At 42.6% G+C, this 14620-nt stretch overlaps 1 protein-coding gene across 10 annotated transcripts in view; it reads right to left on the bottom strand.

Moving 5' to 3' along the window:
• The window catches only part of MCCC1 (methylcrotonoyl-CoA carboxylase 1), an 84726-nt gene extending 73087 nt beyond the window's left edge, over positions 1 to 11639 (bottom strand). For 2 of the 10 annotated variants that reach the window (XR_643879.4, XM_021934625.2), the window contains exons 1-4: positions 11404 to 11598; positions 9861 to 9878; positions 6932 to 6978; positions 4777 to 4913 (exon numbers count right to left, since the gene is read on the bottom strand). Coding sequence is in view for 7 of the 10 variants with exons in the window: in XM_021934625.2 (XP_021790317.1) it covers positions 4777 to 4913; positions 6932 to 6978; positions 9861 to 9878; positions 11404 to 11492 (291 nt within the window). In the remaining 3 variants the exon portion in view is untranslated. Of the gene's footprint in view, positions 1 to 4776; positions 4914 to 6931; positions 6979 to 8854; positions 8971 to 9860; positions 9879 to 11403 lie in introns of all 10 variants that reach the window. The other 8 variants (XM_009201286.2, XM_009201291.1, XM_009201285.4 and 5 more) reach the window with 7 other exon arrangements.
• Positions 11640 to 14620: the final 2981 nt, after the last annotated feature.

Below are 14620 nucleotides of genomic sequence, written 5' to 3'. Positions count from 1 at the left end.
CTCCTTTCATACATCTGTGAATTATTTTATATCATTCCTTAAAACTTTCACATAATCATAGCATCCCTTGAAGTAGACCACTTAGAGCACATCATTCATTCATCCCAAGACTTACTGAAGGCCTACTATGTGCCACACTTTGAGGTGGGAGCTGCCTGTACCATAGTGAACAAATGTCCCTGTCTAGGGAGAGAGACAGACATTAAACATACACTCACACACTTAATGACAACTGTGATGAATGTCATGGAGGAAAAACCAAGGGCATAAAGGCTACAGGAGGAATGCCTGATCTGGTCTGAAGGTGGTCAGGAAATGCCTAGGAGGGAAGTCAGGGGAGGCTCCTCAAGGATGATCAAGATTTTGCCTGGCAAACAGATCAAGAATGTGGAGTTGGGAACAGGAATGGAGCTGAGGTTGAGGCTCTCAGGCAGAGAAAACAACCTACAAAAAGGTGGGAGGAAAACTGGTCCATTTGAGCGACCAAAGAAAGGTTTGTGTGGCTGGAACACAATGAGCAAGGGGTCCAGAGGCCAGAGAGGATGTTGGACAGAAAGCTGGGCACAGGTTTCAAAGGGCCTATAAGACGTTAAAAAGCTTTGGGCTTTCTCCTAAGTTTTTGTTGTTGTTGCTGTTTTGTGTTTTTTTTTTTTTTTTTTGAGGTAAGTCTTGCTCTGTCGCCCAGGCTGGAGTGTAGTGGTGCAATCTCGGCTAACTGCAACCTCTGCCTCCCGGGTTCAAGTGATTCTCTTGCCTCAGCCTCCTGAGTAGCTGGGATTACAGGTGCATGCCACCACACCCAGTTAATTTTTATATTTGTAGTAGAGACAGGGCCTCACCATGTTAGCCACGACCTCAGGTGATCTGCCTGCCTGGGCCTCTCAAAGTGCTGGGATTATAGGCATGAGCCACAGTACCCAGCCTGTTTTTTACTTTTAACTCCACAAAACACAAATCTATTCTCATTCTAAAGAACGCGAATTATAATACAAATGCAAAGTAGCCCTTTGGTACTCCCCCTACTGCAGTCTCCTTCCAGATAGAACATCCACTATAATCAACTTGAGACATATTGTTCCATATCCATATTCCTAACTAGTCATATATGTTTATATAAACACATGCAGTTTTAGTTCTTGTTTTTACATAAATAGGATCATACTATAGTATATAATTATCTTCTGCAACTGCTTTTTCCATTAACAGTATGTCTTGGGAGCTCTTTTTCTTGCTAGTACACGTCTATACCTTATTTTGTATAACATTTGCAAAATATTCCATAGTATGGCGGTATTACAGTTCATTTAATCATGTAGCTCTTAATGCGCACCTAGGTTATAACAGCAAAAAACTGGATGTGGGCAAGGCTAAAGCAGACATTCCTATACACACTTCTCTTAGCACATATATGTGAGCATGCCTGAAGGACAGAAACCTACAAGAATGTTTGCAGGGTTGGGTTGAAGGGTATGCATAGTTTAATAGCTTCTGGTTAATCGGCCTTGAAATGGTTTTATCAATATATATATTTCCATCAACATACCAGTTTCTAACCACCCTCATCAACAATGAATATTATCCACCTTTTAAATTACTGATAAGCTGGTGGACCATATAAAGGTTTAAAGCATTTAAGAAGAGGAGTAACTTAAGTACATTTTTATTTCATACTCTCAGTCTGACTGAAAAGCAGAAAACAGATTGTTGGCTGGGGATGGGGGACAGTTAAGAGTGGAGGTAGAGAGGCTACTTAGGAGGCTGCAGCATTTGGTCAAGCAAGGGGTGATAAGTGGGGCCGGGTATGGTGGCTTATGCCTATAATCCCTATAATCCCAGCACTTTGGGACAACATAGTGAGACATTATCTCTACAAAAAAATTTAAAAAATTAGCCGGCCATGGTAGCAAGTGCCTGTAGTTCAAGCTACTCAGGAGGCTGAGGTGGGAGGATTGCTTGAGTCTGGGGGGTTGAGACTGCAGTGAGCTGTGATTGTGCCACTGCACTTCAGCCTAAGTGACAGAGTGAGACCCTGGCTCAAATAAAAAGAAGGTGATTGTCGCTGTGAGTTAAGTTATAGGTGGGACGGGGTGGAAAGAAGTGGAAAGAAAGGTTTGGGAAATACAATTAACAGTACTTGGTCATTTACTAGATGAGGGGGGAAGGATGTAGAGTGCGAAAGAAGACAGAAAAATGTTCAAAGACTTCTAGATCTCTGACATTATTGTTTTTATTAGCAATGGTGTTGTCCGCTGCGGGGTTAGGGAATTCTATAAGAAATGCAGGTTCAGTACAGGTGAAGGGTCATGAGTTCAATTTCAGTCACACTAGTTTGGTATCTGTGACAATAACAAAGTGGAGATGTTGAATGGGCAGTTGGATATACATGTATCATGCTCAAAAGAAAGTCTGGGCTACAAATAGAAATTTGTTTCTCAAAGCTACAGGAGTATTTAAAATGATCCAGAATGAGAGTATACACTGAGAAAAGAGGGCCAAGGACCAAGTCCCAAGAAACTTCAACATAAGGTTCTGGTAGATGGGTAGGGTCCAGAGAAAGGACACTGAGAGAACACAAGAAGGCAAGAAGCTGAGAAAGCCATGAGAACTTATTTCTAAAAGAAGGGAGCAGTGTACAAGTTGTTAAATGCTGCTGAGGGGTAGAGTCAGCTCAGTCCTGGAGACTCCACTGGATTTTGGGACACGGATATTATCAGTCTAGTAGAGAGTGGTTGAAGACCCATCATTGAAAAATGGAAGATCCTTTTCTTTTTGACATAGGAATGTCTCCTTTTGCTTTATGTTTTATTAATACTGTTAATTGATAAATCATAATTGTATGCATTTATGGGGTACAATGTGATGTTTTGCCACATGCAATGTGGAATGATTGAATCAAGCCAATTAACCTAGCCATCATCTCACTTACCTACTATTTTTCACGGTAATACATTTAAAATTTACTCTCTTATTTTGGGAATTTTTTTTTCTTTGACATGGAGTTTCACTCTTGTTGCCCAGGCTGGAGTGCAATGATACGATCTCAGTTCACTGCAACCTCCGCCTCCCGGGTTCAAGCGATTCTCCTGCCTCAGCCTCCCAAGTAGCTGGGATTACAGGCATGTGACACCACACCCAGCTAATTTTGTATTTTTAGTACAGACGGGATTTCTCCATGTTGGTCAGGCTGGTCTCGAACTCCTGACCTCAGGTGATTCACCTGCCTTGGCTTCCCAAAGTGCTGGGATTACAGGCGTGAGCCACTGTGCCCAGCGGGGGAAATTCTTAAAAAGACAAGAGAAGGGATCCAGAGGGACTGACCTTCGATGGGAAAAGATGGATGCAGATGTAACTAAGTCAGCAGATTCTGTGTCAGGAAGCTCAATTTTATTTTCTCTGTGAAATCAAGATCATCTGCTGCAAGTAGGTGGTGGAGGGAGAATTGGAGGTTGGCATGAAGAGAAACAGGTTTGAAATACTCATTGGACACAATGAGAAAAAAAGTGGCTAGAGAGCCACAAGGGCCTGCTGTACAGTGATAAAAGCCCGGGTGAGGCTGCTCATCATGAATTGATGCTAGTGCTTGGAGTCTTGCTGCAGGCATAATGAAGGCCAACAGTTGAATTCACCCATACTTGGAGTTATTTCTGGTGGATAAAAGCTAGTGATAGGCTGGGCGCAGCGGCTCACACCTGTAACTCAGCACTCTGGGAGGCCAAGGTGGGTGGATCATTTGAGGCCAGGAGTTCGAGACCATTTTGACCAATGTGGCGAAATCCTGTCTCTACTAAAAATACAAAAAATTAGCCGGGCATGGTGGTGCATGTCTGTAATCCAGCTACTCAGGAGGCTGAGGCATGAGAATCACTTGAACCCGGGAGGTGGAGGTTGCAGTGAGCCAAGAACACCCCACTACACTCCAGCCTGGGCAATAGAGTGAGACTCTGTCAAAAACAAAAACAAAACGAAAAAAAACTAGTAATAACTCACTCATAACATTCACGAACTTCAGGGAGTTGGGTCTTTTTAGTTATAATTTTACAGATGAAGCAAGGCTGAGAAACATGAAGTGACTTGGCTAAGATCACTCAGCCAGTAAGTAGCAGTTGCTAAGAACAGAGCCTGGATTGGCTGGGTGTGGTGGCTCACGCCTGTAATCCCAGCACTTTGGGAGGCTGAGGCGGGCGGATCATGAGGTCAGCAGATCAAGACCATCCTGACTAACACGGTGAAACCCCGTCTCTACTAAAAATACAAAAAATTAGCTGGCCATGGTGGTGGGTGCCTATAGTCCCAGCTACTCGAGAGGTTGAGGCAGGAGAATGGAGGCAAGAGAATCGCTTGACCCTGAGAGGCGGAGCTTGCAGTGAGCTGAGATCAGGCCACTGCACTCCAGCCTGGGCAAGAGAGCAAGACTCAGTCACAAAAAAAAAAAAAAAAAAAAGAATAGAGCCTGGATCTTTCTCCTTGTATATAGGGAATGTGGACATGAGCTACTCAAAGTGTAATCAGTGGATCATCAACATTCTGTGAACTGTTTTAACTGATCCTCAAGGAGATAAAGACCTTCCCTGTACATCAACTGTTCTACTAAGCACACCGCTTAGTTCAACTATGTTGTATCTGAAAAATGTTCCCAAGAATTATCAGTGAGAGTTTGAACTTACCTACTTCAACCCTGTTAACACTAGCAAATATCAACTGTCATCATAAAGAACTGAAATACTGACACAGTAAATGAATAAACGTAAGACGTGGCTTCCAATTTTTAACACATACCATATCTACATGCATGGAATTCCTGTCAGCCTCACTATAAACTGCCACAGACTGTACACCCAGTTTTCTGGCTGTGCGCATCACCCTGCAGGCAATTTCTCCTCTGTTTGCAATGAGGACCTTGGTAATGTTTCTTCCTGTTTAAAACACCATGAAAATCACACAGAAATGTTACTGGAGAGCAAAGAACGAGAATGAGAATACGATATTAACTGGCTAATAAGGACTCGAACTGGTAAGTTCAGACTTTTTGGTAAAACTAGCATAACTGAGCCCAAAATGACCACTTTAACTAATATTAAACAGTGCACTTCTTTTCACTAAAATTCAAGGTACTCATTAACATAAATTACTCAGCCTTTTTAACTTAAAATACAAAGCAACACAAAATAAAATTAAAAGATGCTTTGTTATGCCAAGGATCAAATTATAATAGTGCTAAAAATTATCATCATTAATAATAACGAATCTTTATTTTATTGATTGATTGATTGATTGATTGATTTTTGAGACAGTGTTTTGCTCTTGTCCCCCAGGCTGGAGTGCAATGGTGCGATCTTAGCTCACTGCAACCCCCACCTCCCAGGGTCAAGCAATTCTCCTGCTTCAGCCTCCTGAGTAGCTGAAATTACAAGTGCTCACCACCACGCCCAGCTAATTTTTATATTTTTAGTAGAGACAGGGTTTCACCATATTGGCCAGGCTGGTCTTGAACTCCTGACCTCAGGTGATCCACCCGCCTTGGCCTCCCAAAGTGCTGGGATTACAGGTGTGAGCCACCACACCCGGCCAATAATAACTAATCTTTAATAAGCACTTTCTGTGCCTCAGGTCCTGTGCTAAAGACTCAACATTGACTTAAATTTTCACAATAATCCTAATGAAATAGATACTATCATTGTTATCTCAATTTTAAAGATGAAGAAACTAATGCTAAAAGAGTTATTATTTTCCCAAAATTACACAGCTAAAGGAAGAATTCAGGATTTCAACCTAGATCTGCGTCACTCCAGAATTTAAGGTCTCAGTTACTCTGCTTCTCTGCCTCTACCCCTGTGTACACAGGTGTGTGTGGTTCTCCTGCAACACAAGTGACTCTTGTACCAGTCTACTGGCATGGCACCATAATGACAAGCTACTGCATATATAAAATGTACTTCTAATATCACACATGAAATAAATGTTCTTTGACAGTTCATAATAAAGTTATTTATTAAATAGAATCCACAGGCTCAACATAATAAAGTTATTTCTTCTTTAAAAAAAAAATAAGGTTGCACCTAATTCAAAAGTGTTTTTCCATGGGGCTCTATAGAGCCCAAGAGTTGTCACAGGGGCTGATAGATGACATATGTATGACTGTGGGCAGGGGAAGGAGAGCAGGGTAGGGAAAGGGTTATACCCAATCAGCTGGAAGTTATACTTTATTACACTTTTATATGTTTTATAGTTGGGAATTCCATGTTAAAGTTTATTTGGAAAAAAAGGTTTTGCTACTTAAAACAGCTTTTTCAAAGCACTGCTTTAGACCATCGTAGTTATGATTTTCCAATGCAATACACTAAGAGGGTCAAACAGACAGAAAGAACAACATGAATATAAAATGTTCTCCATTATTGCCCTCTGTATTTTATTTATTTATTTATTTTACTTTTTTTTTTTTGAGACAGAGTCTTGCACTGTCACCCAGGCTGGAATGCAGTGGCATGATCTTGGCTCACTGCAACCGACGCCTCCCGGGTTCAAGTGATTCTCCTGCCTCAGCCTCCCAAGTAGCTGGGATTACAGGCACCTGCCACCACACCTGGCTAATTTTTGTATTTTGTAGTAGACACAGGGTTTCGCCATGTTGTCCAGGCTGGTCTCGAACTCCTGACCTCAGGTGATCCACCCACCTCAGCCTCCCAAAGTGCTGGGATACAGGCATGAGCCACTGTACCCGGCTGCCCTCTGTATTTTAGACTTAACAGCAAGAGAGATTTGATATAAAAGAGGTGAAAACCATGACTTAACACTTCCTAGAAAATTATCATGAAAATCCAAATTTTATGATAACTAATTCTACTATGCACACATTAAGGGATTAAACAGTTCCCTTTCTTAAACACTTCCAATCTGAAGCAAAATCAAATAGAACAACAAAGTCTGTCAGTACCTGTGGTTGTTGTGTACTTCATGGTTCTTTGCCTCCACACCCATGTCCTATAACATAAATCCAAAAGGAATTATAATTAAACAGAATAGGCAACGCAATTGTTCTTTCAAAAGAATTTCAGTTTCTTAAAACATGAAACCTTAAGTCAACCAACAGTGCTTTAGTAAGGCTTTCTTAGTGGGTAGAAAACTAATCTAGAACTCAAGAGTTAGAGATCTGGCTGTTTTCCCTCGTGCTACCTGTCCTTGAATGAGTCACCTAGCTGCTTGTTCCTGAGGCTGGCATAAGACCACAGAGTCAGAGATGATTAAACAACCAAGGTATACTAACATCATCTAGTTTAGTTTTTTTGAAACCTTTTTGGCTACTACTCACAATACAAACCACCAAGGACACACACTTAATGAAAACAGATGTTTTGTTAAAAATGACTTATTCTGCCTTTTGGCACTTTCAGTTGTATCCTATTTTATTAAAATACGTTGGTCAATCTACAGTTGGAAAAATACCAATCAAGTTGAAACATGAGACATGTTTAAAAAGTAAGACCAGAGAAATAAACGGAAGTTAAACAGGGGCAGCAGAAAGAATGTTGGCTGTGGGACCAGAAGAGCTGCGTTCTCATCCAAGTCCCTCCAATGACCAGCTTGCCCAGAGTCGAGTCACTTTACATCAGTGTTTCTCAAACTTTTTTTCATTATTACTCTCCTAATGAGAAAACTTGTAAAAGATTTTATTCCTTGCAGGAAGGGTGGGATAAGGTTGAGCTTAGGTAAGCCGTAAACCATGAAAAAAATCTAAGATTTTCTGGCTCTCCCAAGAATCAATTTCCACCCAGCGGTGATATCATCCCAGTTGAGGATGCAAGATTTAATATCTTAGGTTTCAGTGTTCTCACACACGAGATGAGACTGTAAGAGGTGATCTTGAAGGTACCTCTCAGTTTTACAAGGATTATATAATGCTATTCCAAGTCCTTGTACTAAAATGAAATGAAGAAATGGGGAGACAAGATGACTTGAGGTGTCTTAACGAGGTAGAAATCTCAACAATTTTTAAGTTTCATGATACCTGTTTATAAAATAAGGTAACAATGAACCATTAACCAAGAGCTGACAGAAAACAGGCCAGATTCACTTTAGGAACAAAAAAGTATAACGTCTATTAAGTTTCAGCTAAAGAGGATAAGCGGGCTGGGCGCGGTGGCTCACGCCTGTAATCTCACCACTTTGGGAGGCTGAGGCTGGGGGATCACCTGAGGTCAGGAGTTCGAGACCAGCCTAGTCAATATGGTGAAACCCCATCTCTACTAACAATACAAAAATTAGCCAGGTGTGGTGGTGTGTGCCTGTAATCCCAGCTACTTGGGAGGCTGAGGTAGGAGAATCACTTCAACTTGGGAAGCAGGGGTTGCAGTGAGTGAAGATCACACCACTACACTCCAGCCTGGGCGACAGAGTTAGACTCTGTCTCAAAAATAAATAAATAAATAAAAATTTTAAAAATTTAAAAAAGCATAGGCAGGGAAACCAACAAATTACAGAAGCAATTCCACCTATCTTTTTGTCTATACCTGGAAGATGTGGTTATAAAGGACTAACTAACCATTTTAGATTATTCACAAAGCACAAGATAAAAGCACAGCATGTGCATTAGAAACTATGTAACTAGGCAGTAGTATATACATACTATGTATATGACTATGTAGTTGAGCAGGACTAGTATTTCACTGGAGCCAAGATGCGGGAGACACCTACACATCTATATGCATCTATACACTCACTGCCCTACAGTGCACACTTAGATGCTGCCATCCATGAGGAGCTGCTGGGGAGACCCACAGCTTTGGCAGGAGAGTTCCGTGAGCTGGCTTCCTCAGGAGGCTGCTGCTTTCCCATACCTTTCCATTTGAGCTGACCTTACCTTCTTGATCATGAAGGAGGGGGATCATCTTTTCTGATCTTTATGAGGTATTTTCTAGCTCATAGCATCATCTTCCCTTCACATTCTTCAGATAGGCTTCTGATACGTTTCAAGGCCTATTCTGGGCAGATTTATCTATTAAATCATTGTTGGTTGGTAAAGGTAGCTTAAGACTGATTAAGTTTCAAGGCTACTGTTGACCTAAAGCTTTCTTTTGCAATCTTCTAGTGAAGACAGAAGAAGGGAGGCAGTGAGAAAGAGGGGGAGGGAGGGAGGAGGAGGGGGGTTGGGGGGGGAGACAGAGAGAGAGAGAGAGAGAGAAAGAGAGAGAGACAGAGCGCCCACTTAACTATAATCCTCTATCCCAACAATGTTCTGATCATCTATTCCATTTTCACAATTATCTAAGCTGCAACTTAAAAACAATGGCTTAAACAAGATTAAGAAGCTGCTTCCCTGATTCAAGGTGGCTCTATACCAGCTTATTGTCATGTAATTCTGTCACTAGAAATTATTTTCTCTGAGCTACTAGAGATTCATAACATAAAAATAGTGTAAACTATCTGCACTATTAAGATTTTTTTTTTTTTTTTTGAGATGGGATGTTACCCAGGATGGAGTACAGTGGTGTGATCATGGCTCGCTATGGCCTGGAACCCCTGGGCTCAAGCCATCCTTGCCCTCCTCATCCTCCCAAGTAGCTGTGGCTACAAGTGTGTGCCACTATGCCTGACTAATTTTTTAACGTTTTGTAGAGATGAAGCCTCACTATGTTGCCCAGGCTCGTCTTGAACTCTTGAGTTCAAGCAATCCTCCCACCTTGGATCTCACAGTGCTGAGAAAGTGCTAAGAATACAGGCATGAACCAACTCTCCTGGTGAAGAGTTTTACTTCTATAAGCCATTAACAACTCTAACACTCTCCACAGTGACATACTTGAGGACAGTTCTATAGACAATAGCTAAGCTTTGAAAGGGAAGAGAGAAAATGGGTCTATGGTACTAACCTGAAGAGCCCTGGAAACCTAAGAAAAGAAAAACCAGAAGAACAAGAAGAACATTAACATTACTTTCACCAACTTTTTTGTTTGTTTGTTTGTTTGTTTTAGATGGAGTCTCACTCTGTCGCCCAGGCTGGAGTACAGTGGCGCAATCTCAGCTCACTGCAAGCTCTGCCTCCTGGGTTCACGCCATTCCCCTGCCTCAGCCTCCTGAGTAGCTGGGACTACAGGTGGGACTACAGGACTACAGGCGCGCACCACCACGTCCGGCTAATTTTTTTGTATTTTTTTTTTGTTGTTGTTTTTTTAGTAGAGACGGGGTTTCACCGTGTTAGCCAGGATGGTCTTGATCTCCTGACCTTGTGATCTGCCCGTCTCGGCCTCCCAAAGTGCTGGGATTACAGGCGTGAGCCACTGCGCCCAGCCAACTTGCCACAACTTTCTTATGTTTCTCCTGAGCACTCCTAAAATTAAGTAACTAAAAAGGGTATCTACAATATTTCTGGAAAAAGCAAGCAAACGTTCATTTAAATGGTTGAGTTTGCGTTTATAGACTGATTTTATGTACGAGATTGTGCTTAAATCTCATTCCATGAGTTAATTCATTTAATTTTCACAACCCAAAGTACTAGTATCATCTCCAAGGTGAGAAAATTAAAGAAGAAATATTAAGTAACTTACCCAAAGTCACACACCTACTGAGTAGCTAACTAAGCTAAGACCCCAGCCTTGACTGCAGAGTCTGTGCCGTTGAACACTAAACTGTCAAGCTTTCCAGAATGATGGAGGATGATAACCATGAAGCAAAAGAAGACAAAGAAGCAAGCTATCTACAAGCCTGAGGGTGTTTCTACTGCCAGAGTTATTGCCACCAAAGCTTAGAGCTCAAAATTTGAAACAGAGCTGGAGTCAGGTGAGCTAGACTGTGTCATCTGATAGCGTTGTTCAAACTTGGGTACAAGAGTTTTTGACAAAATAATTTCCCAGCTCTGTGGAAGGTACATTTGCTCTTCTTGACAACTTTATTCCTTCTAACAATGAGAATGAACTTCAGGAGTCTTTCTCTGAACTGGACACCTGATGGGGCACAACTGAACTGAAAAACGCTTTGAGGGCATCCTGGCCCCATTTCTTAATAGCTGTGTTCCACTGAGCAAGTCGTTGATCCCTTCGGGCTTCCCCGGAACCGGATTATAACAACACTCCCACCTAAGAGGTGCTGCGAAAGCCCGATGCAAACGGCTACAAGCTGCAGCGACGGCGAGGGGAGCCTGGAGGATGGTGGGCCCAGTCCTCAGAAATGGAAAACCGAAGCCAACGGCGCGCTGAAGCGTGGATGTGCGGAAGCGGAGAGAAAGGGAAGGACTGGTGGGGATGTCTTCCTCCCGACGCCGTGACTGCCAGCAGACCCGCCCCCCGAAAGTGGCTGGGGTTTTTCTACCGTCCTCCCCACCCCGACCCTGGGTCCTGCCGCACCTCCCACCGCTCACTCGGGTCAGTGCACCCTCGCTCCCGCTTCTGCCCACTGCGCCACGGCCCCTCCACCCACCTCGGCGGCAGGAGCAGGCTCGGGAGACGATGCCACCGGTTCCTCTCCGCCGCCACCAGCAGCACCGACACCGCAGAGGCTGCCGCCATGTCCCTGGAGCCCGGCCGCGCAGCGACTCCCCAGCACAGAGGCGGCTGCGTCCCACAAGCCAAACCCTCCTCTTCACTCCGAAGCCTCGTGACCCCCACCGGCCACCGTCGGAGCCTGAGCCTAGCTTTGGGCTGATCCAAGAATGTGAGGGAGTCTCCAGGAACACCAATCAAAGACCAGAGCCCGGCTTCAGTAGCGACGATTGGACAGTCTGGCCACGTGCTCGTGGGGGTGTGGCCTTTATTTCTGCGCCCCGTGGGTCCTGGGCGGACTTAGGCAAGGGTGTTCACCGTCCTCCGCCTCCTGGTGCCCTGTCACTGTTTCTTACTACAGCCCGTGTAGTTCTTTTCTCTCGTCAGCTTCTGGAAGAAGAACCCTGGGGAAGAAGCCAAATGCGGATGGAGAGCAGGATACAGAATTCTCTAGTGCTCTCGGGGATGAAAAAATAAATAAATAAGCTAAAGTGAAAATCTTTAAACCACCTGAGCTTAAAACAGGTGTTCTAACGGACTATTGGGAAAAAAAGGACGTCAAAGAGCAAACTGAGGAATATCGAGAGAATAAAGAAACTGTAAACACTACATGCAGATGCTTTATGAGGAAAGCAGGAGGGAGAAATTAGGGAAGATAAATGAAGAAATAAATGAATTCAGGAAACCAATTTCAAAGGACTAGTAAACCCACAGGTTCACAAAAAATAACATAGTTATCTAATCAGAAATAGAGAAAAATGTACATTTGACATGATTTAAAAAACATAAGCGGGGTAAAATCACAGACATAGAAAACAAATTATAGACTTGTAAGATGCTAATTTTGCTTAACTTCAAGTGAACTTAAAACTCTGGATGACCGAGGCGGGCGGATCACGAGATCAGGAGATCGAGACCATCCTGGCTAACATGGTGAAACACCGTCTCTATTAAAAATACAAAAAATTAGCCGGGCTTGGTGGCAGGCGCCTGTAGTCCCAGCTACTCAGGAGGCTGAGGCAAGAGAATGGCGGGAACCCGGGAGGCGGAGCTTGCAGTGAGCCGAGATCGCGCCACTGCACTCCAGCCTGGGCAACAGAGCCAGACTCCGTCTCAAAAAAAAAAAAACAAGAGAAAAAGAAAAATAGAAAAAAAAACTCTGGATGAAATGGATGATGTTACAAGAAAATACAATTTATCGACCGGGCGCGGTGGTTCACGCCTGTAATCCCAGCACTTTGGGAGACCAAGGGGGGTGGATCACGAGGTCAGGAGATCGAGACCATCCTGGTGAACATGGTGAAACCCCGTCTCTACTAAAAATACAAAAAATTAGCCGGGCGTGGTGACGGGCGCCTATAGTCCCAGCTACTCGGAGGCTGAGGCAGGAGAATGACCTGAACCCGGGAGGCGGAGGTTGCAGTGAGCTGAGATCGAGTCACTGCCCTCCAGCCTGGGCGACAGAGCCAGACTCCGTCTCAAAAAAAATAAATAAATAAATAAAATAAAAATACAATTTATCAAAATAGATCCTGGAAGAGACAAAATTTAAGCAAACCATTACCATAGAAAAAATAGAGAAGTTTATCAAAGAACTATCCTTGCTACCACCACGAGCCACTTTCACTTTCGCCTTCACCCCTAAAAGTTACAAAAGCCCTCCATGTCTTGCAAGAAAATTCCACACAAATGAGTAGTTGACTAAAATGCTATTAATTCTGTCAGAGCACAAAAAAGATGGAAGTCTTCCAAATTCTTTTAAAAAAGTAAACATAACTTTGATACCAAAATCAACAAAGATACCATGCACACACGCACGACAGACCAGTTTCACTTATAAGTATCAGTGGAAAAATTCTAAATAAAATATTAACTGCTCTGGGTGCTGTGGCTTATGTCTTGTAACCCCATCACTTTGGGAAGCCAAGGTGGGAGGACTGCTTAAGCCTAAGAGTTTGAGACCAGCCTGGGCAACATAGTGAGACCCCCATCTGTACAAGAAATTTTTTAAAAAACCGGGCATGATGAGGCACACCTGTAGTCCCAGCTACTCGGGAGACTGAGGCAGGATCAATTGAGCCCAGGAGTTTGAAGCTTCAATGAGCTCTTATCATGCCACTATACTCCAGCCTGGGTAACAGAGTGAGAGAACATCTCTAAAAAAAAAGCAAAAAAATTAACTGAAGTATCCTGTAGCATATGAAAAGAATAACACACTGTAAATAGGCAAGGTTTATTCCAGAAGTGTAAGGATGATTCACTATTAAGAAATCAATTAATAAAATGAATCATATTAATAGTTTAAAAGAGAAAAAAATCTTATTATATTCACAGATGCTTAACAGATCACTGACAAAATCCGACATTCATTCTAGATTTTAAAACTCAGTAACTCAAAAAGTGATTGGGACCAGTGATTAGCCCTTTGGGGAAAAAAGTTGGGTCCCTACTCACTTCTTACGCCTAACACCAAAATACTCCAAGTGGATAAAAGATTAAATATAAAAGGTGAAAGCATAAAAGTGCTAGAAGACATTATGGGAGGTCTTAGAGCAGAGAAAGTTTTTCCTCTTCTTCTTCTTCTTCTTCTTTTTTTTTTTTTTTTTTTTTTTTTGAGAGTGTCGCCCAGGTTGGAGTGCAATGGCATGATCTCGGCTCTCTGCAACCTCCACCTCCCAAGTTCAAATCATTCTCCTGTCTCAGCCTCCCAAATAACTAGGATTACAGGCATCCGCCACCATGCCTAGCTAATTTTTTGTATTTTTAGTAGAGACAGGGTTTCACCATGTTGGCCAGGCTGGTCTCGAACTCCTGACTTCAAATGATCCACCTGCCTTGGCCTCCCAAAGTGCTGGGATTATAGGCATGAGCCACTATGCCCAGCCAGAGAAAGCTTCTCTAAATATAACACAATACTCGGAGGCTATAATGGAAAAAAAAAGGAAGGATAACTTCAACTACATGAAAAAGTTTTAAAATCTGCACAGCAAAACATACACATAAAGTCAAACAGCAAACAGAATAATTCTGCAACTCTTATCACAGATGAAAGGCTACTTTCCTTAATATATAAAGAACTATAAATCAATAAGAAAAAATCTATAATGAAAGAGAAAATGGTCAAAGAATATGAGGAATTCACAGAATAGAAAAAG

Source organism: Papio anubis, chromosome 2, assembly GCF_008728515.1.
Source record: "Papio anubis isolate 15944 chromosome 2, Panubis1.0, whole genome shotgun sequence".
Lineage (NCBI taxonomy): Eukaryota > Metazoa > Chordata > Mammalia > Primates > Cercopithecidae > Papio > Papio anubis.
The sequence above is the reverse complement of the archived record's forward strand: the minus strand, read 5'-3'. Positions and strand labels throughout refer to the sequence as shown.